Source organism: Sebastes umbrosus, chromosome 8, assembly GCF_015220745.1.
Source record: "Sebastes umbrosus isolate fSebUmb1 chromosome 8, fSebUmb1.pri, whole genome shotgun sequence".
Lineage (NCBI taxonomy): Eukaryota > Metazoa > Chordata > Actinopteri > Perciformes > Sebastidae > Sebastes > Sebastes umbrosus.
The window spans coordinates 24,256,980-24,280,728 of record NC_051276.1 but is presented as its reverse complement, the minus strand read 5'-3'; the positions used below and the strand labels follow the sequence as shown (position 1 = coordinate 24,280,728).

Sequence of the window (23,749 nt, the reverse complement as noted above, 5' to 3'; positions counted from 1 at the left end):
TTCGTCTCCCATATGCTACATGATAAGAGAAGAATCTGGCAGACCAGAGGACAATCCAACTGATTAGTTTGGGACAGTACAGCTCCAGTGGTGCCATTCATTGTGCTCGCACCTCATCTAAGATGGTTTCCATGCCAACTACCTGCCACCTTTAGTTTGGCACAGGGGTTTTGACAGGCAAAGTATGGCACTGAACCATCATTGTTACTTGCACACTTGGCATATAAGAGCTGAAATCTTAATGTGCAGCCTGTCTAAATATAACCTTTTCTTTAATTAGTTTGCGTGTTTACTTTAGAGTCAATAGTAAGGCAGAAACTGTGAAGCGTGTGAGGAGTGCGTGTCAAAATATAAAAATAATGGGACAGTTCATGAAGGAATGGGAGCAGCATGAAATGAACTGTGTCTACTGTATTATATTCACACTCCCCGCTCTGTGATTCATGCGTTGAATGGAGGGTTGTAAAGTGACTGAGGTGCAGCCCTGGCAGGTGCAATTTTTGCTAGGGCTGCTCGGTGATTGTGAAGCGAGCAATCAATTTCCCCCTGCACCAAAAACCCTGTAACACAACAACTTCCAGCGCTGCTGTTTGATGAAGCCTGCCAACCGTCTTAGTACAGCAGCCACTGGGTGATACATACTGTAATTCTCCTGAAATGATCAACAGCGGGAGGTCATTTACACTGCCACAGGATTTGGACGGATCTGCCTCGGTATATTTTGTTGTGAATATGAATAATTTTGTGAGAAATTGCGATGGCACGCTACAGTGGGATTAGGAAAATTAAATGCAAATTTTAGTCTGTATTCAGTAAGGAATCTGGATAATTGAAATTACATGGGGAAATATTGACATTTATTGTTTGATCATAACGGCAACTCCCAAGTCAGCTAAAGCAGTGTTTTTCTGTGAGGTCACAGTCATTGGTCTTGAAAAGGCTGAGATTACCCTGCCTCACTGGGGACTTAGAGACAACAAACCAATGTTGCTGAAATATTTAAGCATCCCAACAGTATGTTCTGCTCTACAGGATTCAAGGATTGTCAGTTTGTGTTAATATAAAGAAGAAATCACGGAGGAAAATCAACCAATTTGAACCAGTTTCATGCATGTCGTTGCAAATGCTCATCCGTCACTGCTCATTTAAAGATTGTGAAAGGATGGACAACCACTTAATGGCTTCTTGTAGAGGAAGACAGAAGGTGGATCTTTTTCTTGTATTAGTAGAGCAGATAACCTCATGTATTGTGCATTTTGTGGTTAAGCATTAAACATTCTTCAGTGTTTTTATAAACTATGAGGTTAATTTTCAGACGTGGAGGTATTTCAGATTTGACGTCTATAGGCAGACTATAGGCAATTTCTTCACTTTTTCGCGGGCATAAAGGCGATGCTGACCTCTCAAGGTCACCAGAGGTCAGATACAAATTGCCTCCATGTCTAAAATTAAATCTTGGGACATACTTGCCAACCCTCCTGATTTTCCTGGGAGACTCCCGTTTTTCATTGCCCACTCCCAGTTTCCTCCTGGGGTCACAATTCTCCCATATTTCTCCCAATTTGTGGCAAATTTTCACACATAACCCATGTCTAGCACTGTACAGCGTGTATAATCTCTACTGTTTCCACCCGGACGACAATAGAGCTACACCAAATTTCGTTCCCCGCGACACAGTGCAGTTTGAGCTCATGTTCAGCGCACATCACTGCGTGCAGCGCCCAAAGTTGGGCTTTGCTCGACGCAGCAAAAAAAACGTCGTGGCATAGCGCAAGCCATTAGAAATCATGGCGCTCAGAGCGCAACGGTGCCGTTGTCACGTTGTGTCTGAAAGGGCCTTCAGTGAGTGAGAGAGAAATGAAGAGAGCTAACTGAAAAAAATAATTTCGTGCTGTGCTCATAAAATGCTTATTTGCCCCAATACATGGCCCACACCACACGTGGCAGGAAACTGGCATTTCCCAGTGGAAAGTATTACACAAGACAGCAAGCAGAGACTTGACAGTACCAGATAACTCGGCCGGACTGCTTTGACAGCTGCTCTCAAAGGGAGAGGTTTGGTCTGCGTCGTGTACCACTTGCCTAGACTGCTAATGGAATATCAGAGGCGATGGAACAAGCTTTATGCCTCTGTCTCTTCACACTGACGTGAAATGATTAATTTACATTATGCTCATCAAAGCATGATCAGTATGCATTTTCTGTGAGATTTCAGAAACACAGCCATGTACAGTAACCCTGGTAACTGCCATCCTCTCCAACACTTTGCAATAGGCCAAGTAGAGTGGGGCTTATGGTAGACCAAATTCTAATTGGGATAAAGCTAAACTGTGGCCAATAAGAGTGGGTGGTTGGTCATATCTGCCATGTGTCAGTGGATTTGGACTCATATTGAACAAGGCTTCTATGGATCAATAGCAACCTGCTGCCTTCCCTCTATCACGTTACGTTGCCTCTGAATTCAGTTTTCACCTCTTGCTATTGGGATGAGGGCTATTTTGGGGTGTGACATCTGCCGTCTTGCTCGCTGTGACAACGTTAGTGTATATCCTGAATCATACAGTATGTCGACACGGAGGAACACCGAGGGAGAAGCGTGACGGTAAAAGGAATTGTCTGTGAGATGTGACTGGAGCTGAGTGGAATACTTATGTGGCTTTAGAAAGTAGGAAGGACACGCTGAACATTTATATGAATTAAAGGAGGAGGGTCAGCAGGTCTAATGTACGCTGGATTGATTCTACCTTTCAGTCTGCTAATGCAATTGTGTTTTAATAAACTCCAATCTCAGGCTCCTCTCCAGCTATCTCTTTCCTCTCTCTATGTCCCTATTGCTCTTATCCCTACTTTAAATCAGTTTATTCCACTGTTCTAAGTTTATTTTTTGCAGTAGCGCATACCATAATTGAAATCAGTTTTTATTAGCTTTGTTTCATTTCATACTTGGCAGACTTTATGGTCCAAAACTGTAACACTAAGTTTCCATTTTGGTGACTTGGAAACATATTAATGTGGATAAATGTGGTGTCAAGGTTTATAGGAATAGAAATAATACAGTTTGGGAAATAGACTTATTGGCTTTCTTATTGGAGATTTAGATGAAGAAATTCATACCACTCTCATGCCTGTATGGTAATATGAAGCTAACAGTTGGTTAATTTAGTTAATAGCATAAAGTGTTGCCGATTTGGTGACTTTCTCTCTAGATTTAGGGACTTTTGGAGCTAGTGCTGCTAGCTACTTTCATTGGAAAAGAGTTGGCAACACTGGGGCTGGGTTTTTCGGTTTAATCATTTTAAAATCTAACGTACTCTTGCTAGTTTCTCAGCATTACCAATTCTACCTTTAATCCATGCAACTCCAGGGTCTGAAAGGTGAAATCAATGCTGAAGTGCCTTAAACTTGCATTCTTTCTAATAGCCAGCAGGGAGCGACTCCTCTGGTTGCTAAAAGAAGTCTGATTGTATAGAAGTCTATGAGAAAATGACCCTACTTCTCACTTGATTTATTACCTCAGTAAACATTGTTAACATGAGTTTATGGTCTCAATCTCTAGTTTCAAGTCTTCTTCAATACAGCATGATGTTCATTTAGTAAATTATGGTCCCATTTAGAGTCAAATAGACCATAAAGCATACCCTGCTTTAGGGCGTGGCTATCTTGTGAGTAACAGGTCGCTATACCACGGCGTTGTCCGGTCTGGGAGTTGTTTGTGTTTTTAACCATTTCATAGTGTGTTTTCAGTTCATGAAAGTTAATTATAACCTCTTTTGGTTGCCTAAAAATGTCTTATTCAGCGTTTGGTTGTGCTTAGCTCCACCCTCTCATGTCACTTCTGGCAGTCCACAAACCAATGGGTGAGATCACGGTGACTATTTCCACTTCTTAGGCTATACATAGTTTGTGGTTAGTAACTAGTCTTCCCAACACAGTACAAGTACAAGTACAGTGGGTTTTTATACCTTTTTTCCCCACTGAAAACAGCTGTCTACTACAGAAGAAAAAAAAAATGTTGATGAGAGCAGTGAGACTCAATCAAAACAGTTAAGGTTTTGGCTGGAAATACAACAAAAATGAGCTGAAAAGGGATAAAGCTAAAGCTCTGTAGAGTTGAGGGGAACTGCAGAGTTGGGTGATAATTCTCTGTGGGTTTGTCACTATGAGCAACCACTTTCAGTTTTACTGTAAATGAATTGTGTTTCTCTTTAATACTCACCAGCATTACCACCACCTGCTCCCAAAAGTCATATATAAACAGAGGAGCATCAGGGTGAGCTTCTGTGTCAGATGTGATCTGTGCGACTGATGGGGGTTGTTTGTCCTCCACGGGTACCTGAGGTATTGTGGCATTTGTTCTTGGCCGGGGTTATTTAAAGCCTCAGGGGATTTATAGGACTGTGTTGCAGGGATGGGTTGGTCAAGGATCACTTCAACTTGGTTCTTGAAGGGGCTGTAATATTGCAGGGAAGATTGTCCTTCACTCAGTGTGTAGCTCCCTGTACACAATGCGTATGGATTTATGGTTGCAGTGAGAGCAGGTTGAAGGGGAAATCAAGCGTCATGATTAATGCGGTTTCTGTGTTTCACTGTTTGATTTTGGATGATGAATTAGACCTCGGCCATGTTCAGATTTTTCATTGTTAGCTGTTAGCTTTTCACACAATGACAATGTTGAAATAGCTTATAAGAGGGGTGTGAACAGTGGACAGATCAAACGTCAGAGTCGTGGTTCAATTTTCTTTCTTTCTTTCTTTCTTTCTTTCTTTCTTTCTTTCTTTCTTTCTTTCTTTCTTTCTTTCTTTCTTTCTTTCTTTCTGTCTGTCTGTCTGTCTTTCTTTCTTTCTTTATTTATTTCTTTCTCATACACAATATCAATGATATCAAACAGAATACATATTGCATACAACACACATCACGAAAAAAATCATAAATTATTCATGCATTCACATATACATCACAATAAAATATTGATTAGAATCCTGGTCAGCATCTCCCATTCTCAAAAGGTACAAATAGACTCAAAAGCTGCAACACCACTAGTATATCTATATAATTTACTAGTAAGTATAACATGTGCAGCTTTTCCTTCAATCTGCACATACATGTATGCATAAGGATCCTTATCACGCACCTACATATGGGTATATTTACAGCCTACAAACCAATATATAGCTCTATAAAATGTTGGCATACAATAACATTCCCATGGCGTTAAGGTTAGTGACTGTCAATATTTTCATTCTCATCTCTTTATACTCCCATCGGTGGGCTTTACTCAGGAGCATACAGTAATCTCTGACAGACCTTGACCTAATTTTACAGTAACACATGTGCAATTTACATACAAATGTGGTACCCTGTGTTAATATTTACAACATTGTCACTATCAATATATCGTGTTGTATATCACCATTATGTACATACAGTGTACTGTATCTCTATTATCCATGACTGTAAGAACTCAGGGAGTCATTTTCTATGCTGGTATTCATCAATACTATTACAGTAAAACATCTTTTATCTTACCTACTGCTACTAAGTGGCAAGAAGAGCATCACTTTATTTTGCGGGCATAATTCAGCATGGATATGATATGATTTTGTTCTGCCTTTGTCTTATTTTATTATGGTCCAACTTTCCTTTCTGTTCATAATAGGGCTGCCAAAGTTAACGCGATAATGATGATGTGTTAATGCAAAAAAAAAGCAAATTAATTTTAACGCCACTAATTTCTTTAATGCATTAACGCAACTTGCGATTTTTAGGTTGTAGCAGGCTCATTTTTAAAGCTAGAGTGAAGATACTGGTATCATATGAAACTAAAGAACCTAAGGAATCAATTGGTAACAACCATGTCATACTAGCTTGAGGAAAAAACTGTCATGGCCATTTTCAGAGGGGGCCCTTGACCTCTGACCTCAAGATATGTGAATGAAAATGGGTTCTATGGGTACCCACGAGTCTCCCCTTTACAGACATGCCTACTTTATGATAATCACATGCAGTTTGGGACAAGTCATAGTCAAGTCAGCACACTGACACACTGTCTTTATGCTAAATGCAATACCATTGAAGGTTTCTGGACAATATTTGTCATTGTTTTGTGTTGTTAATTGATTTCCAATAATAAATATATACATATATTTGCATAAAACAGCATATTTGCCCACTCCTGTGTAGATAAGAGTATTAAATACTTGACAAATCTTCCTTTAAGGTACATTTTAAACAGATACAAAATTAGTGATTCATTTGCGGTTAATTGCGATTAACTATGGACAATCATGTGATTAAATATTTTAATTTATTGACAGCCTTAGTTCAGACACTTCACAATATAACTATATGACCCCATTACTGTAATAAACAATAAAGACTTTGCCTTGCACAAAATTGAACAAATTCTACTGGAGCCATAAGTTAATTTCATCTGTGCTAGTTACAATCAATGTTAGATGTTAGATAAGTTGTATTTATACTTCTTTCCATAACTCATTATAACGATAACTGGCCCTTCCTGAGCTCAAACAAGGGTCTATGACTAACTTTTCAATCCTGGATCCACAATATAACGGCCCCTCTCACAGCAGCATGAAGTATTCCTTTCAACCAGGTTTAATAATATATTACTAAGGTTCCTCTTGCCATCACAAAATATTTCACAACGGGGTCATAGGCGAAACATACTGTGTATTTTTACAGGATCTTTCTTTCTTTCTTTCTTTCTTTCTTTCTTTCTTTCTTTCTTTCTTTCCGTTCCCCCTCTAAAACAGGACTGAACAAAGTGTGAAGTTACAGAGAGCCGCACACCATTTATTTCTTTGTTTTGGCTGGCTGGTGTTGAAATCTATTTTGAAGCCTCACTGCACAGCGGAGTGTATTAAAGGTCTGTTAAAGTGAGAGTTTTTTTTGTCAACACAAATAAATCATCCCAAAAACAAGTTACAGTATGGGTTTAAAAATACAGAGGAATAACTGCTCCCCAAATACCATTAAACATGGATATGTGGAGCTACAGCAGGGGAACAATTCCCTCTTAATAGGGTACGGTACTATATTGATCTACACAGGCAGCGACACATAAAACTATTAACAATTTTCCCACAAGAAACGCTCACAAATGCCTTATGTAATACAAGTCTCTCTCTGAATCCAAATATGGACATCGACTCCCAATATGTATTGTGTAAATGGACACAGGAGGGGAGTCTAAACAGTTGATAGAGTGTACCGAATAAAAGAAGCGATCAAAGAGCAATCAAATATTTCTTGCGACAGCGAGATAATGTTTCAAAAATGTTTGGGACACGTTATCTGGTCTTGTTCTACCTTATCACCAAAGACGAAACACAGCTCATCTGCTTTCTGTTTGCACACTCTGTGTCGCAAATGTTTTAGAAACCGTGTTCCCTTGTTCCATGAGAGAGGTGTTCTTCCTTTCCAGATTGCATAAGCTTCTCTGGCCACTCTTGCCGAACACCCTCGAGCCCATCGACTTGTCACTTATCAATCATAACAAAAAATGGTGGACACACTGTCAAAAAAAACAATTTCATGGCATCATGGTGCTCAATTGTCTGGACATTCAAGACTCTAAGAAATGTTTTCCTCTCTCCTTCCGTTAAAAAAGCGCCAGTTGAAAGAAAAATCTAAATGTGAGTGACAGTAGTGGAGATTGCACAAGGGGAGAGTTACAACAGCCGTTCCACATCTCAATATATTGAATAGTTGCTTGTTTCGAGGCAACACATCCAGTCCTGCAGTACTGTTGACCCAGTTCCTTTTCAGCAGGAATGCTGAAACGCTGCTTTTCTCTGCAAAATATGTGCATAGATTAGATGTCGTCTTGAGTGACTTGACACCCCGTGTCCCTGTGTCAAGTAAACACCCACAGAGCTGTTGTTGCTGGTGGCAAGTCATTTCTCCATTCTGCCTCTCAGACAAACAGCTATTACTGTTCTCTCTCATGCAGCCTCCACTTGAAACAGGAGTGTGTGGGGACAGTGTGAAGAAGCCGTTAACAATCTGTTGCACAAGCAAGAGAGGTGTAAAGAACGGGTTTAAAATAGTTCGAGGTGTTATCTGCGGAGGGATCAGGACTGAGGTTCTAATCGTGATGCTGTTTTAGTTTGTGTCGACGCCAAAAAGTTATGCAAAGGTGCATACTGCAGACGCAGAGAGAACCTGTGTGGTTAGTTTGGGGTATGCACTAGTAGATTACACATTGATAATGGGTTAATGATCTTTATAACAGAAAGAGAAGCCAGTTCATTGCTTTGCAAGAATGCATGCACATATCAATCGATTGCCATCAATAGTCATTATTAAATTTAGGCTTCTTTATAGATATGCATTGTAGTGTTTTGGGTGACAAAATATACTTCAATGAAATAGGAACACAAGATGATGTATGTCCAACACGGTCTCATGGCAGTTTGAAATAGTCATGAAATTTTATCTGTTTGATTCGTGTATAACACAAATTTCTCTTTTTTTTTTTGTGACGCTCAGCAGGACTTTCAACAACGCATTTTCCATGTGTTTTCCTACGAATGTCCAGCAACACATGATGTCAATTTCCACTCCAGTCTTTTCAAAATAAAACTACTTAGTTAGGTATAGCAAAAAGATTAGCTTGGTTAGGCTTAGGCAACAAAAGTACTTAGGTAGGTTTAGGAAAAGATCGACTCGGTTAGGTTTAGGCAACAAAACTACTTAGTTAGGTTTAGGAAGAGATCGACTTGGTTAGGTTTAGGCCGTAACCCGTTTGGGTTAAAATAACTCAGGAAGTGCTGAAACTTAAGTAAATCATCTTTGACTTGTTTCGGGACACAAACACCGGTGTCCTGGGTGAAAGTCTTTTTTGACCCACCCATCCACTCAGACTTCCTCGCTAAGAAGTCCCCGATTTCCTCCCTATGCTCTCTTATACTTCCCGGTTCACATTACGTGGATTACATACGAATTGATTTGAAATTCGTGTCTATTTACACAAATCAATACATTAAATATTGTCACTATTTCACAAACTGCTGTGCGACTGGGCTGGTATATGTTCACTGTAATGGACACTGTGTTTGTTCTCTTCAACAAACACACTCTTCATAAAAGCTTTGCAGCCACAGAGCAGCTCGCAGGGTGTGAAAAATTAACAAAATCTGTGTCTGAAAATCTCTCTGTTTATCCACAGCTTATTATACTCTATACAGTCTTGATTTAAAAATGTTTCCCACGTTGAAAGAAGAACACAGGCATGTGTGTAGGCTTAGTATAGCAATTATACTAAGCCCTATGGGAATTTAAACATTGCACTAAGATAATACTCTGCTCGTCTGACCTGTTCTTATTATCTGTACCTAAGGTCCGCACAGAATAGGTAAGATGGCCTTCAGCTATTCCGCTCCCTTCTCCTGGAATACACTGCAAGCTAAGTTGAAACTGGGAAATCTGATTACTTTTGATGAATTTAAAACATTAATGAAAGACCTAGAAGAAGCAGAGTCAATCGGGAGCTGTCTGTGTTTCTGAATATTTTCACTTTAACATTGGCTTCAAACACTTGATTTTAATGTGTTTTGTATGATATGATGCTATGTATTTATTTTGCATTTGTTTAATGTTGTGGCGTCTGAAACTTTAATGTATGTTTAAATGCTGCTGTCTTGGGCCATGTCTCTGTCTTGCAAAAGAGATGCTTAATCTCAATGAGTACTACCTGGTTAAATAAAGGTTAAATAAAAAAATTAAATAAAAAAAAAATACAGTGATATTACAGCAATTTGTCATTGGGGATGTATGAACCTCTCCTCAGTATGAGAAGGCTCAGCATGACGCCCGTTTTCTCAACACACTAAATGAATCATCTAGTGTCGCTCGCTAACACATTTGAGGGTGAAGTGCAAATTTCCAATAACTCAATTTCCCCCCCCCATTGGCCCTCGTGAGGGCGCGTGCACGTGCGCGCGCGTGCACGTGCGTGAGGAGCGTGCCAGTGAGAATTTATTATGTAACAACGTGTTCCCAATCACATCCCTCTCTGCCTGAGAGTCTGAGGCATAAGGTCGCTTTAAGAGATATCTCAGTTCCTATCAGTGATCCTGGCAGGACACCTCCTCCTCTTCCTCCTCCTCCTCCTCCTCCTCCTCCTCCTACCTTCCCCTTCGACCAAAAACTCTTGTTGTGTCTCACCTGATGCAAAGCAGCGCTGGACGTCCAGGAGGAAACAACAGCTCGGTAAGAAAACAATGGCTCATTTTGACATCTAATTGAAATAAAAACAGCATTTCATGCAACTCTTTTTTTTTTATTTGGGTGGAGGGTTACCTGAAAGTAAGAAATATTATATTTTCATATAGGGTGTTTTGTTTTTTTATCATGACATGGTGCGACTAATATTTTTTTATATATGTCTTTATCGGTTCTTAAAGGTGTGTATAGTGAGTTTTACGCACGAGCTGGTATGTTTGATATCCCTGTGCTGTCAGGCTGTATAGTAGCTCTTCTTCTTACTTACTGTGTTCTCCTTATATAGCAGATGCTCAAAGTGTAAGTAGGTGGTAATGAGAGATGGGTATCCCCATCTGGACAGGAGAGCAGTGAGCACACACACACACACGGTGGTTGGACACACTGGAGGACAGAGAGGAGTCTCCTGCACCTGTCCGGAGCTGAGAGCAGACAGACAGCTACAGACAGACAGACAGCTGCAGACGCACAGGGTAGGTAGGTAGGTAGGTAGGTAGATAGGATGCACATATATATAAACCACTCTCACACTTTGTCATCCCTTCATGCGTTTTTCATCCGCCTGGTGCGTGATGCCAGTGGAATCATTTTTGCATGAGCAAATCCAGACTTGTGTGTCATGTCAAAGTGGTTTAGTGAGGTGACTGGATGAACGATGTGATTTTTAAAAAAAAAAATCTTATTTACAATATATAAAACCATTTTGAGACAAATCCCCATGAGCTCTAATTTCTTTGTTTTGTTTTTCTTGCTTCACAGTTAATATGATACGATACAACTTTATCGTCAGTTTGCACTGAAATTCATTTTGCATCCATAGCCAGCTCAGTTTGAGTAAAAGTACACATACAATAGACATCCTGTTACCATAGACAGACAGACAAGTAAGACCCATCAGACAAAAAACAAAACACATCACAATTATTCATACATAACCCATTACAAAATGACCATCTGTCCTCTGGATTTACATGTCTTTAGCAGCACAATTATTATTTAGCAACAAGATAGTTAATTTAATAATAATAATAATAATAGTACATTTTATTTATATAGCGCTTTTCTAAAAACTCAAAGACACTTTACATAGATAAAAAGATCATAAAAGAAGGACATCATAAAAAGGATAGTATCCAAGGCTGTTTCTTTGTGTGTAACCTGCAGATAATGTGTATAATTTATAGTAAATCTTGTTTCAAATACTAATAATGTCTTTAGTTAAAATGCCCTTTGGACTGTCCTTTAGCAGCAGACACAACATAAAGCAATGCATGACTTTAAGTGTCCATATTCTGGCATAAATAATCAGCTTCAAGGCTGCAGCATGGGTATGATAAGTGGTATTACCTACCGTACTTGGCTCCAGGTTCAAGTGTGTACTTTTTGTTATGAATACTCTGGCTTTAATCACCTCAGATGAAGCAGCACGTTATAATGGGACATTTCTGCTCAACAGAGAGACAGCCACAAGCAACTAAACGTGCTACCTGTCATTATTCGGCATCATTAAGGAGTCCTCAATTAAAAATGATAACTCCTTTAAATCCTGTAGATTTCATTCTGTTTGCATAGCTGCGTTGCAAAACTCATTTCTGAGGAATTGAGCCGTGGGGCAAAACATCTTGGTTAATCAGTACTGTTTTTTTCAATGTGCTGCGTGCACACACACACACACACACACACACACACACACACACACACACACATGCACACACACAGACATATGCATGTACGTGCGCATTCACACACACTAGTCAGATGGTCTTGGTGTAGCGAAATTGTATTTCTCTTCTGTTTTCCAGTACATTAATTTGTAGAAGATTTTAAGGAGCACATGTACTTTAGAATCCGAGAAGCCATTGTGAATGCTCAGTGGCGATGAGAGGTGTCTGTTCCTTTATGGACAGAAACAGAATAAATTCCCGCTGTCAAAAGGGGAGAAAACAGTGAGAGGGAATGATTGTCTCTGAAGGAGCAGTCATTATCGCGTTATTGTGATGGAAATTTAAATCAGCATGCCATTATAGGGATGTCACGAAGTCGGGATCTGTGCTGTGTTCTTGATGGTATGCCATCAGCGCATCATTTCTTCTTATAGCCAGTCCTGGAGGAGATAGAAAATCAGCCTCATGATATCTGCATATCAACATTAATTATTCCCTTCATACATTTTTGTTATACTGAATGTACTGCCAGTGTATGCATAGGTGAAACTGGACCACTAAACACACCAAAAAGACACTTGTGGAATTACATCAAAGGAGCACTGTGATTTAAAAACCTGTCCCGCTTCAGTTTCGGCCACATTTAAAGATGACCTATTATGCCTTCGTGCTTTTTCCCTTTCTTTTAGTGTGTTGTTACTCTGTAGGGGAGAGTAATCCCCTTTGGTGTGGACTTCTGGCTTTGTACATTTGTAGACCTTTATATTTATATATATACTGTATATTAGGGCTGTCAAAGTTAACGCGACAGTAACGCATTAATGCAAATTCGTTTTAACGACACTAATTTCTTTAACACATTAACGCAATCGATTTTTCGGAGGTTTTAAAACTAGAAAACCTAAGGAATCCATTGGTACCAACCATGTCCAACTAGCTTGTCACGAAGGAGGTTAAATAACGCTCCAAGGTTATGATACATTTTGGCGAGGAAAACTGGCATGGACATTTCCAAAGGGGTCTCTTGACCTCTGACCTCAAAATATGTGAATGAAAATGGGTTCTATGGGTACCCACGAGTCTCCCCTTTACAGACATGCCCACTTTATGATAATCACATGCAGTTTGGGGCAAGTCATAGTCAAGTCAGCACTCTAATACACTGACAGAGCTGTTGCCTGTTGGGCTGCAGTTTGCCATGGAACGATTTGGGCATATTTTTTATGCTAAATGCAGTACCTGTGAGGGTTTCTGGACAATATTTGTCATTGTTTTGTGTTGTTAATTGATTTCCAATAATATATATAATATATATATATATATATATATATATTATATAAATAAAGGTCTGCAAAGGTACAAAGCCCAAAGTCCTCACCAAAAGGAGTAACTCTCCCCCGCAGAAACGCCTTGCTTGAAGTCCCGCCTTTTTTCCCGTAACGTGGTGATGTCACCAAGTAACACATTTGCATAATACCTGCCTGGTGGCAAGTTTGGCATGCCCTCAAACAAAGCTTGTTAGAGCGGAGCTGGAGCAGAGTCCGAAGAGTTTGTTTCGGTTGACCAATCATAACTGCTCACCCAGAGCAGACTGGGCTTTAGTGGGGATAGAAGCCCAAACAGAGCGTTTCAGACAGAGGGTGAAAAGAGGTGCTGCAGCACAGCCGCTATGAGAAAAGTAAAACCTTTTTTTAACATTAAAGCATGTAAATGAGTGAGTTGAAAATTAGCATAATAGGTCCTCTATAAAAGAAGTCTAATGATGAAATGAGCTTTTTCAGCAAGTTAGGGTAAATTTCTTTTTATGCAGCAGTTTTTATGGGAGCAGTTTTTCAATTTGAGTGACAAACCAACCTCTTGATATCTCAATAACTTTAGAAATACACTTTTCATGACTGGAAGTTTCTTTGAGATTACTCATTTCATTTTCTTTCTTTCTTTTTTTTCCAGGCAGCAAATGAAGACTGATGTTAAGATTGCCAAAGATTAAGGATGATGGAAAGCTGTAAGAAAATGCTAATGTTATTCATGAAGTAATTACAGCAGGTGTGACACAACAAATTAGTTCAATTAGGCCTCTGAAGTGAGCCCAGGAAAGCCACCATGGAGCTGCAGCAAAACACCAATCACAACCAAGCCCAGTGGAAAGAAATACCGTGGGACTCCACCGACGACTGCGCGCTCTCAGTGAGCGGCACCACTTTCCTCATCGTTGCTTACAGTACAGTTTTGGCCGTGGGTCTCATCGGGAACTCTTGCCTGGTGTTTGTTATCACACGGCACAAGGAGATGCGCAACGTCACCAACATCTTCATCGCCAACCTGTCCTGTTCTGACATCATCATGTGCATTGTGTGCCTGCCGGTCACTATTATCTACATGCTGATGGACCGCTGGGTCCTAGGGGAGGTCCTCTGTAAGCTCACGCCCTTTGTCCAGTGCATATCGGTCACCGTTTCCATCTTCTCCCTGGTCCTCATCGCCATGGAGCGCTACCAGCTCATTGTCCACCCGACTGGATGGAAGCCAATGGTGGGCCAGTCCTACTTGGCCGTGGCTGTCACCTGGATCGTGGCTTGCCTAATCTCGGTGCCTTTCCTCTCGTACAGCGTGCTCGCATTGCCTTTCCAGAACATGAGCGTCCCAATCAGTGATCACCTGTTTTGTGTGGAGCGGTGGCCGTCGGTCCAAGAGCGGCGAGCTTACACCACCTCCCTGATCGTCTTCCAGTACTTCCTCCCTCTCGCCCTCATCATGCTCTGCTACCTGCACATCTACCTGCGCCTCAGGAGGAGGAAGGACATGGTGGAGCGCGGCAGGAACGCCACTCAGAAGAAAAACAAAGGCGCCGCGAGGATTAACGCCATGTTGATCGCCATAGTGGTGGCATTCGCCCTCACCTGGCTCCCTCTCAACGTCTTCAACACGGTGTTCGACTGGAACCATGAGGCCATCCCGACCTGTGGCCACGATATCATCTTCTCGTTCTGCCACCTCACGGCCATGGCCTCCACCTGTGTTAACCCCATCATCTACGGTTTCCTCAACAGCAATTTCCAGAAGCAGCTCAAGACCACCCTGTTGCGCTGTCGCTGCTGGGGGGTGACGGAGCGATACGAGAGCGTCCCGCTCTCTACTGTCAGCACAGAGGTCACCAAGGGGTCAATCTTGAGCAATGGATCTATCAGCAACAATACTTAGATCTGAGCCTTTTCAGTGAAGGAAACAAACACTACTGAGTCTTCCTCAGCCCTCATTGTGTCATCCTTTGGAGCTTTTCTTGCTTCGTTGCGTCCAAAAGCGAGGCTGACATTTACAAAGTTATAAACCTCACTAACAGCAGTCCGGAGAGAGCCGACTGAAGACACTTAACCAGCATGGCGCGATGCCCTCGATTCAGTATGAGGTCACATGAAAGAGGAAGTAGATAACAAATTGATGGTGCAAAGGTTGGACAAGTTGAAGAATTGTAGGGCAACTGAGGGCACTTTACATGAGCACTTTCGCAGTCTGTATAGTCCCTTCTCCATGTACTGTGGGCACATACGAATGAAGAGACAGCATTTAATGTGGTATACATCTGTCGTGTTTTCTTTCTAAAGCACTGGGATTGTCACATTTCAACAAACATAAACTGCTTATGTTTTGCTTTTCACACTTTTACCTGCTTTAAATATGGACAATGAGACCACCTGAGAGAACTGAAAGGACAAAGGGGTTGGGGAACTGCAAATGTTCTTTTCAATTTAGTTGTTTTATATTAATAGTGTCGATGAAAATATCAAGAGATTGTAAACTGTGATGTGTTAATGATTATTGACGGAGTGGCTTATTACGTAACTGAAGGAGAGGACATTAGTGCATTAAATGTGGCTCCGGGCGTCCACTGAGACAATTTACTAGCATCATCTTAATGCGTTTATTATTACCTAAAATCACCACAAACGATGTAATGCTCTTTAACAGCAAACCTTGGCAAAAGCTATATACAATCCATGCTGTCCGCCAAGGTCTGCGCTCCAGTGTATTATGCGTGTGGGATGTTTTTTTCACAACAAATGTGCCATTCAGCAACCATATATCAAGTGCCATAAAACAAAATAAAAGAGGCAGTAAAGGACTTTGTCAGAGCCGGGTTCTCCTGCTGTATATAACCTTACTAAATACGTGTATGGCCTGTAAACAATGTGACACAGTTATAGTTTATGGTGTGGTATAGGGAATAAAGAGCACTGTGTAGCAGCATAGCAGATATATCCTAGGAAACCTGTTGTAAGTCACTTCTCTTTGTGGTAATAAACTGAATTAAAACGTTTACTAACATTTACTATTAAAGATGATAATCTTTAATGATATGTTGTAATATTTGGTTTTGATGGGTCGCAATTTTGACGGTTTGATCTTCAAATCTTTTTTTGTTTTTGTTTGCCAAACTTCCTGTCTGCCTTGCTTTCGGAGTATGCGTTATTGTAAATAGATACAGAATAGATTTTTCGCTGTCACCCTCAGTTTTTACCAGATAATTGATTGGTCCTGAGTCTCCCATTAATATGGGATAGGCAGTTTTTTTTTGGCATCATTGGGCAGCAATTCCATAATAACCTTCAGCATATTGTAATGCAATTGTTCTGAGAGAAAACTAGACTTCTGCACCTCCTCATGACTCTGTTTGCAGCCTTTAAAAAATCTTTGAGTCAAAAGACTTTGGCTAATCACAGGTCGTTTCAGAGCGAGAGCGTTCCTATTGGCTGTTCATTCAACGGAGGCAGCTGTCAATCACTCGCAAACTCCGATCAAACGGTTAAACTAGGCAGCGCTGATCAAATATAAATCAATATTCTGTTACTGTAATGTCTATTTCTCGCCTCAAATGTTTTCAGAAACATCTTGTAGTGTACTGTTTAGCTGTAAAATGAGAAAGTTTGCTCTGGCTGGTGGGCGGTGCTTGGTATTTCCTCAACTGGTCTCAACATGGCTACTCTGATTGGTTGTTTTCCTCCATTCTGTGAAATCTTGCAGATGCCATTAGGAGCACCGGAGGACACCGGAGGACACAGAGACACATGATTTTTTTTGGATTACCTGTCTCATGCACTACTGTCAGGATATAGTGACCGTTTTATAAAAATAACTTTCTTTAATCATGCTCCAATCTTGCCTATTGCTGCTTTAAAGGCAAAAATGGTAAACTGAGATCAGACATTTCCACTTTAGGAAACATTGTGGAGTGTGGGATCCTTATTCCCCAAAGATTATACTGCCGTGGTATTTGGTGTACAGGGGGAAAAAAATATCTTCTACACAGTCAATATTTCAAAATCTTTGCTTCTTTCCGAGGTCAAATTCAGTGTGCTGCCTCCGTGTGCATTATTCAGAGGGATGTCTGAGATCACAACACATTTTAGATGTGCTTGTAGTGTTGAATAAATCAGTGTTGTGTTTGCTGCCTTAGATTTTAAACAGCATGGGGAGGGTAAAAAAAAACAGATCAATGGGAATTGTGCTAAATATTCATGCTGTGGGAACGCATGTTAACAGTTATACTTTTATCCATCTCAAAGAAGAAGAAGAGGAGAGGAGAGGGCGAGATTGTTGCTGCCTTTTAGCTGTCGTGATTATGGCGGGAGGTCAAGTGTAGCATGTTTTTACACCTTACAGAAAGCCAAACTTGTTTTTGACTCGACACACAGCCTACCAAACTGTTTTCCAAGGGCAATTTAGTCCATAAAAGAGCTCTCAGAGGTCCTTGTCGGCATAATTGACAGTGTGCTACCGCTGCCTTTGCCGGAGATGACCTTTACAGATTGCCAATCCCCTCTCTTCTTCTATATCTCCTTCCTCTCACCTGTCTTTCCTTTGAAAACGCCACCTGAACGAAGCGGCAGCGTTCATTTTGTTTGGAAGAAAGGACCCAGGACGCCGGAGGTGCTGACGTACTCCAGCGACACTTGACAATGAGTGGAGCTTAAATGACGGCGTTTTACATTGTTACCCCAGTAACTGCTAAGGGGCTATGGGCACAATGCTGCGCTATGACATGAAGCTCGGCTGAAGACAGACACTTAATGAGTCCACAGGGCCAGACTCTCCTTGTCGGTGGAGCAGTTCCAGAAAGATTAGCATCTTGGCTCTCTGCATTTTCATTTAGAGAGAGAGATTCTCTCCAGATCACAGGAACAGCATGAACCACATAGCTGGCGAGAGATTTTCCTCAAGCTGTTGATTTCGGCGTTTAAATTCTCTTCTGTCAAATTTTTTTTTGCCTGCCTTGCTACTGTATGAAAAGGGCATAATTCACTCTGCTATTGCCCTGTTCCCATATCGATAGTTATAATAATAGCTTTCTGATGCTTTGTAGAGAGAAAGTCCTTCCCTTATGTGTGAATTAGGGCTGTCAATCAATCGATTGTCCATAGTTAATCCGAGTAATCACACTTTTTTTATCTGTTCAAAATGAGATTTGTCAAGTATTTAATGCCCTTATCAACATGGGAGTGGACAAATATGCTTGCTTTATGCAATTGTATGTATATATGAGGGCTGTCAAAGTTAATGTGATAATAACACGCTAAAAGCTGTGAGAAAAATTTGTTTTAACGCCACTAATTTCTTAAATGCATTAACGCAACTTGCTATTTTTAGGTCGTAGAAGGCTCAGTTTTAAAGCTAAAGGGAAGATACGGGTCTCCCCTTTACAGATATGCCCACTTTACGATAATCACATGCAGTTTGGGGAAAGCCATAGTCAAGCCAGCACACTGACACACTGACAGCTGTTGGGCTGCAGTTTGCCATGTTATGATTGGAGCAAATTTGTTTATGCTAAATGCAGTACCTGTGAGGGTTTATGGACAATATTTGTCTTTTTTTTGAGCCGTTAAATAAATATATACATACAAGTGCATAAATTCTGCCCACTATTTTGCCCACTGCCATGTTGATAAGAGTATTAAATACTTGACAAATCTCCCTTTAAGGTACATTTTGAACAGATAAAAAATGTGTGATTAATTTTCGATCAATATTTTAATTGATTGACAGCCCTAGTATATATTTATTATAGGAAAGAACCATTTTCAAAGGGGTCCCTTGACCTCTGACGTCAAGATGTGTGAATGAAAATGGCCATGACATGGCTATGTTTTTAGAATAAAATTTAGCATAACTTTGGAGCATTATTTATCCATATTTAGTCATGGTTGGTACCAATGGATTCTTTAGTTTCATATGATACCAGTATGTTCACTCTAGCTTTAAAACTGAGCCTGCTACAACCTTAAAAATGGCAAGTTGCGTTAATGCATTAAAGAAATTAATGGCATTAAAAACGATTAATTAATTAATGGCATTAAAAACGACTTATTAACCGTAGTGTGATTTCTTCTCCCCAGCCAATGCTGAATCTGCAGGGTCCATAATGAGCCTAAGGAATCGTTCTATGAGATACAGTATATATGGTGTCACAGTATAGATATGCTACAAAAGGATTTTTCAGCTGAAAGTCTTGTAATGATGTCAGGCAAAGTCATGGGCTTCGTACATCTCTGATCCCCTTGTGAGAAGGAACTAATCTATTTGTTCTGGCAGATGAAAAGGTCAGTGGGAGTAGGATTGCTGCCGCTGGAATCCTAATCATGCTATTATACATGTTAACATCTGTAGGGCGCAATTAAACTGACAGGTAGCTCATTGAAGGGTCAAACACATAGATCAGCTCAGTCAATATTCCCTCGTTCTCTTTCTATTGAATTGCCCTCATGGTTCCGCCTCAGATCTGTGAGGGCGGGTTTTTATCTCAGGGAGCATTTCCTGCTTTTACCTGTTTATTACCATAGTTTAGATATCATAACAGTGGGGATGTTGTGCCAGCCTGCTTATCAGTCAGACCTGGATTACACACATGTAATGAAGGATGAATTCAAAGCAAAACAGTCTCCGCTTTTGAAATAAATCTAGAAATCTCCATTGAATACTGGAAGATATTCCTGGGCCCCAATTTCGTCTGTGTCTTCTGTATTACTGTAATAACACAGACACACACACACAAACACACACAGTTTTGTCTTGCATAACACAAGCAGACTTGACAGCCAGGAATAGAAACCCGCTAATTGGTGTCGGCCAGTTTTTCCTCAGGATTTGTTTTTGTGTTTGCATGCTTGTGTAGTCTTCACAAAAAGAAAAATAAGCTTAGAGAGATACAGTAGATAGATACTGTAGATAGATAGATAAATAGATAGACATTTTACAATAGACGAACAAGAAATTCTTTCATCTTTATAATCTTGCCCTGACAATTTGGGATCTGGCCTCTGCATCTGACCTTCCATTTTCTTTGATCAGAAGAAAAGAGGTAGACCACAGCCTGCTTTAGTTGCCTGGTTACAGCTTCCTCAGGGGTTTCAATGGGTTTCCTTCAAGCTGACACAGAGCACCGAGCTATTAAAGGCACTTTATTAAACGCCGACAGAGGCGCTACGCCAGGCTGAAGCAGTTCCAGTGGAACCGGCTCAGTCAGGCGGTCGTCATGCTTGAAAAGAAGGACGACAAAGAAAGTGAGACATAACATTTATTGCCGGGGATGGCACTACAGTCCCGTTCCTTTTGACTTGGTGGTAGAATTGTAAGTAGTCACTGTGAAGTAATAGGGATTTTTTTTACAGACATATTGATGCGCCGTAGCAGGGAAATCACAGGTGTAAATAAATAACCTGATGGCTGTTTTCCATTAGGTCTGCCAAGGCCATTTGACTGGGCATGCTGATTCACTGGCATTGGAACAAAGGCAGTATTAGTGCTCATTTCTTGTCTTTACAGCAAATATGTAACTGGAGCCAGGAGATGGCTATCTTAGCATAAACACTGGAAACAGTGGGTGACAGCTGTTTGAAGGTTAAAAAAACAGCCCCTCTAAAGCTCACTGATTAACCAGCATATTATGGTCTAACTCATGTATTTAAGTCATACAAAAAGGTAGGTGTGAAAGCGACAACTCAACGTTTTACTGGGGGTTATGCTTGATTATGATTTTGGCTGGGAGCATTTGGCAACCAATGGAGACTCCAAGCAATTTTGATCCCAGCCAAAAAATAGTCTTCCTGTAAAATAGCAGATTGGCATTTTACACCTCGGTTTTTGTATGGATTAAAAAAATGATATAAGACTTGTTAACCAGTGCTTCAGAGGTGCTAGTAGGTGGACTTTGTTAACTTTAAGGCCCAGACACACCAAATCGACTTTAAGAACTAGCGGTGATGAAGGCCGACTGTTGCATTGCCTCATGTCGCCTTAGTCTTGGCGGACATCACTCAAACTCACCGCAAAGCCTATAGCCGACGGCCAGTTAGTACATACAGTATGTTCTGTGCCTGCATGAGAGGAAATAACTCTCCACACCGCAAAATCTCAGACACGGACAGACTAGAGAAGACGGTGCGGTAACACACTGCAAAAACTAGGCCAACGGACACTCCGCCGGCTTGGTGTGTCGGGGCCTTTGGACAGAGCCAGCTTGGCTGTTTCCGCTTGTTTCCAGCCTGTATGGTAAATTAAGTTAGCTGGTGGTAGCTTCATATAGATCATGCAGACAAGAGAGTGATATCAAATGGGAAGAGATACCACTCTCCAGCTCCATATTTAGACATAAGGTCATATCAATCTACTCATCTAACTCTCGGCAAGCAAGCATATAAGCGTATTTCCAAAAATAATGAGCTATTCCTGTAATGTAATTAGCTTTATCTGCTGACAGGTAAAAATGTCTGCTGTCAAAATGCCCTATTGTTGATTCATCCTCACAAGTTTAGGGGCCAGAGGCCTGCAAGCATTAAACACACAACATTTATTGAGACTCCACTGCTGGACTGCCTCAGCACTGAGGTGATGGCCCAATGTTCTCTTTATTAGTTCAATCTGTTCTGGTCTCAGTGAGACTAACTAGAAGTGGACATTGCTGCTGTGGGAGTAGCCTACAAGTTCATCTGGGTGTGTGCGTGTCTCCAACAGGTATACTCTGTTTGAAAACATCAAATGCCCTACTAATCTTGTCTAAATCTATACTCTTTAATAACTTAGGTTAGGGCTGCTTTGATGTTTCCACTTTAAAAAATCAGTAAATAACATTTGCTGCATGTAACACTTCTGATATGATGTGTTTGAGTTTAAAATGGAGGGTAAATGAGCACTGAGAGTTTATTGTCCACAATGGTCCCAATCATCAAGACCATCCAGATCAGTTGATCTTAAGTCAATATTTTATGACCTGCTGTGCTATTGCCTTTTGTATATTAATCCCTTATCAAATCACTTTCAGTAAAGGACAATACTTGACCCATATGGTGTCAGGTGTATGTTCAACAAAAGTGATTTGCTATCGTGCGTGTTTGCCGAGTAACAGCAGAGTGACAGACAGATTGAACTACTTTGAAAAACACACTTTCCATTGAAGATAAGAGCGTAAACTCCCTATACGCTCGTCAGCAGGATATTACAGGCTGTTGTATCACTGTCAAATCTCCATGATGAATGAACTTCGATTTGTTATTCAGTTTGTTTAAATTCCATACGCTATTGGCAAACACACATGTCGCCTGGTCAAACCATTTTCATGTTGCTTATTCAGCCGTGAATAAGCACTTTTATAATCCAAAGGAGATTGTGGAGTGTGCGTGAAACAAGCCAAGCAAGCAACGCGCTATTACAATACAATAAATTGGCTTCAGACACATGTCCTCATGGTGAACAAACACAATAAAGTGCTGTAAATTTTAATAAGTATTGACCGGATCTGATCCAGCCTTATGGACAATACTGTAGATAAAACCTTAGCAGCAATCAGAGTGATTGACTAAATTTGGATTTTATGGCACATTATTCTAGGAATCAGACGGGCAGTAAAACATTACAGCGTTAAAGCAGTAGAAACTTCAAGGATGCAGTTTCATGTTGTTTTCTAGTGCCACCTGGTGGCTTAGCACTGAGCCACTCAAATCTCAAATTCATTAACCTTTACCACTCCACTCCTCTTTTTCATAGACCTGTTTTTGTCTTTCTTAAGGGGGGACAAGGGTTTTTTTAGGGGGAGATAGCATGTCAGCAGTATATTGCACATATAAGTGGTGTACATCATCTGAAAGCTGGGAACCTGAAGATTAATTTGAGATCAGTTCAGCACTGTGTGTCAAGCTGTTCAAGTAATAAATCAGAAATAAAAAAAAAAAAGATTGATTAATTTAATTAATATTTTACCACTGGAGAATTAATAAAAATGAGCAAAAATCCCTCCAAAATACCACATTTAGACACCAAGACTGTGGGGAATACCACAGAAAAAGCCTTTGATTGCCCTAGGTCTCTAGTTTGTGGCTGTAAAGTTTCATGAGGCTGTGATTATCCTAGAGGTCACCACAGGTTATTTTATACAGCGAGGTCAAGTTATAAAAAATGGTGTCACTACAATGAAATGGCTACTATGGGGACTAATATCATCACACATGAATACAATTGGGCTCATTGGATCCATAAGAGTCTCAGCTTTACAGTGATACCCAATTTACACAATTCCAAGATTGTTTAGGGACACCATAGGCAAAAATATTCAAACAGCATTTTAGAATAGGCAAAAATAACACATTTGTACTGCATGCACAAAACTGCATGTTTTTTTTTTTTCAGTCCCAAACTGCATGTGATTACTCTAAAGTGGGCACGTCTGTAAAGGGGAAACCTGGCCATCCTATTAATTGATTGAATTCCACCATATCCAAGGGGAGAGACCGGTGATCCATGAACCGGAAGCAGTAACATTTACATATTGAACAGTTTTTCACCTATTTTTGAGG

General features: G+C 40.5%; 1 protein-coding gene and 1 long non-coding RNA gene across 2 annotated transcripts; both read left to right on the top strand.

Moving 5' to 3' along the window:
• The first annotated feature begins 1,101 nt into the window (after positions 1-1,101).
• LOC119492794 lies at positions 1,102-23,568 on the top strand. Its single transcript, XR_005207856.1, has 3 exons — positions 1,102-1,113; positions 2,224-2,227; positions 23,243-23,568. It is a non-coding gene; the product is annotated as an uncharacterized LOC119492794 (long non-coding RNA).
• Positions 9,948-16,259, top strand: npy8br (neuropeptide Y receptor Y8b). Its single transcript, XM_037777547.1, has 2 exons — positions 9,948-10,233; positions 13,860-16,259. The coding sequence occupies exon 2, from the start codon at positions 14,013-14,015 to the stop codon at positions 15,108-15,110; it is 1,098 nt and encodes a 365-aa protein (XP_037633475.1). The 5' UTR covers positions 9,948-10,233; positions 13,860-14,012; the 3' UTR covers positions 15,111-16,259.
• Positions 23,569-23,749: the final 181 nt, after the last annotated feature.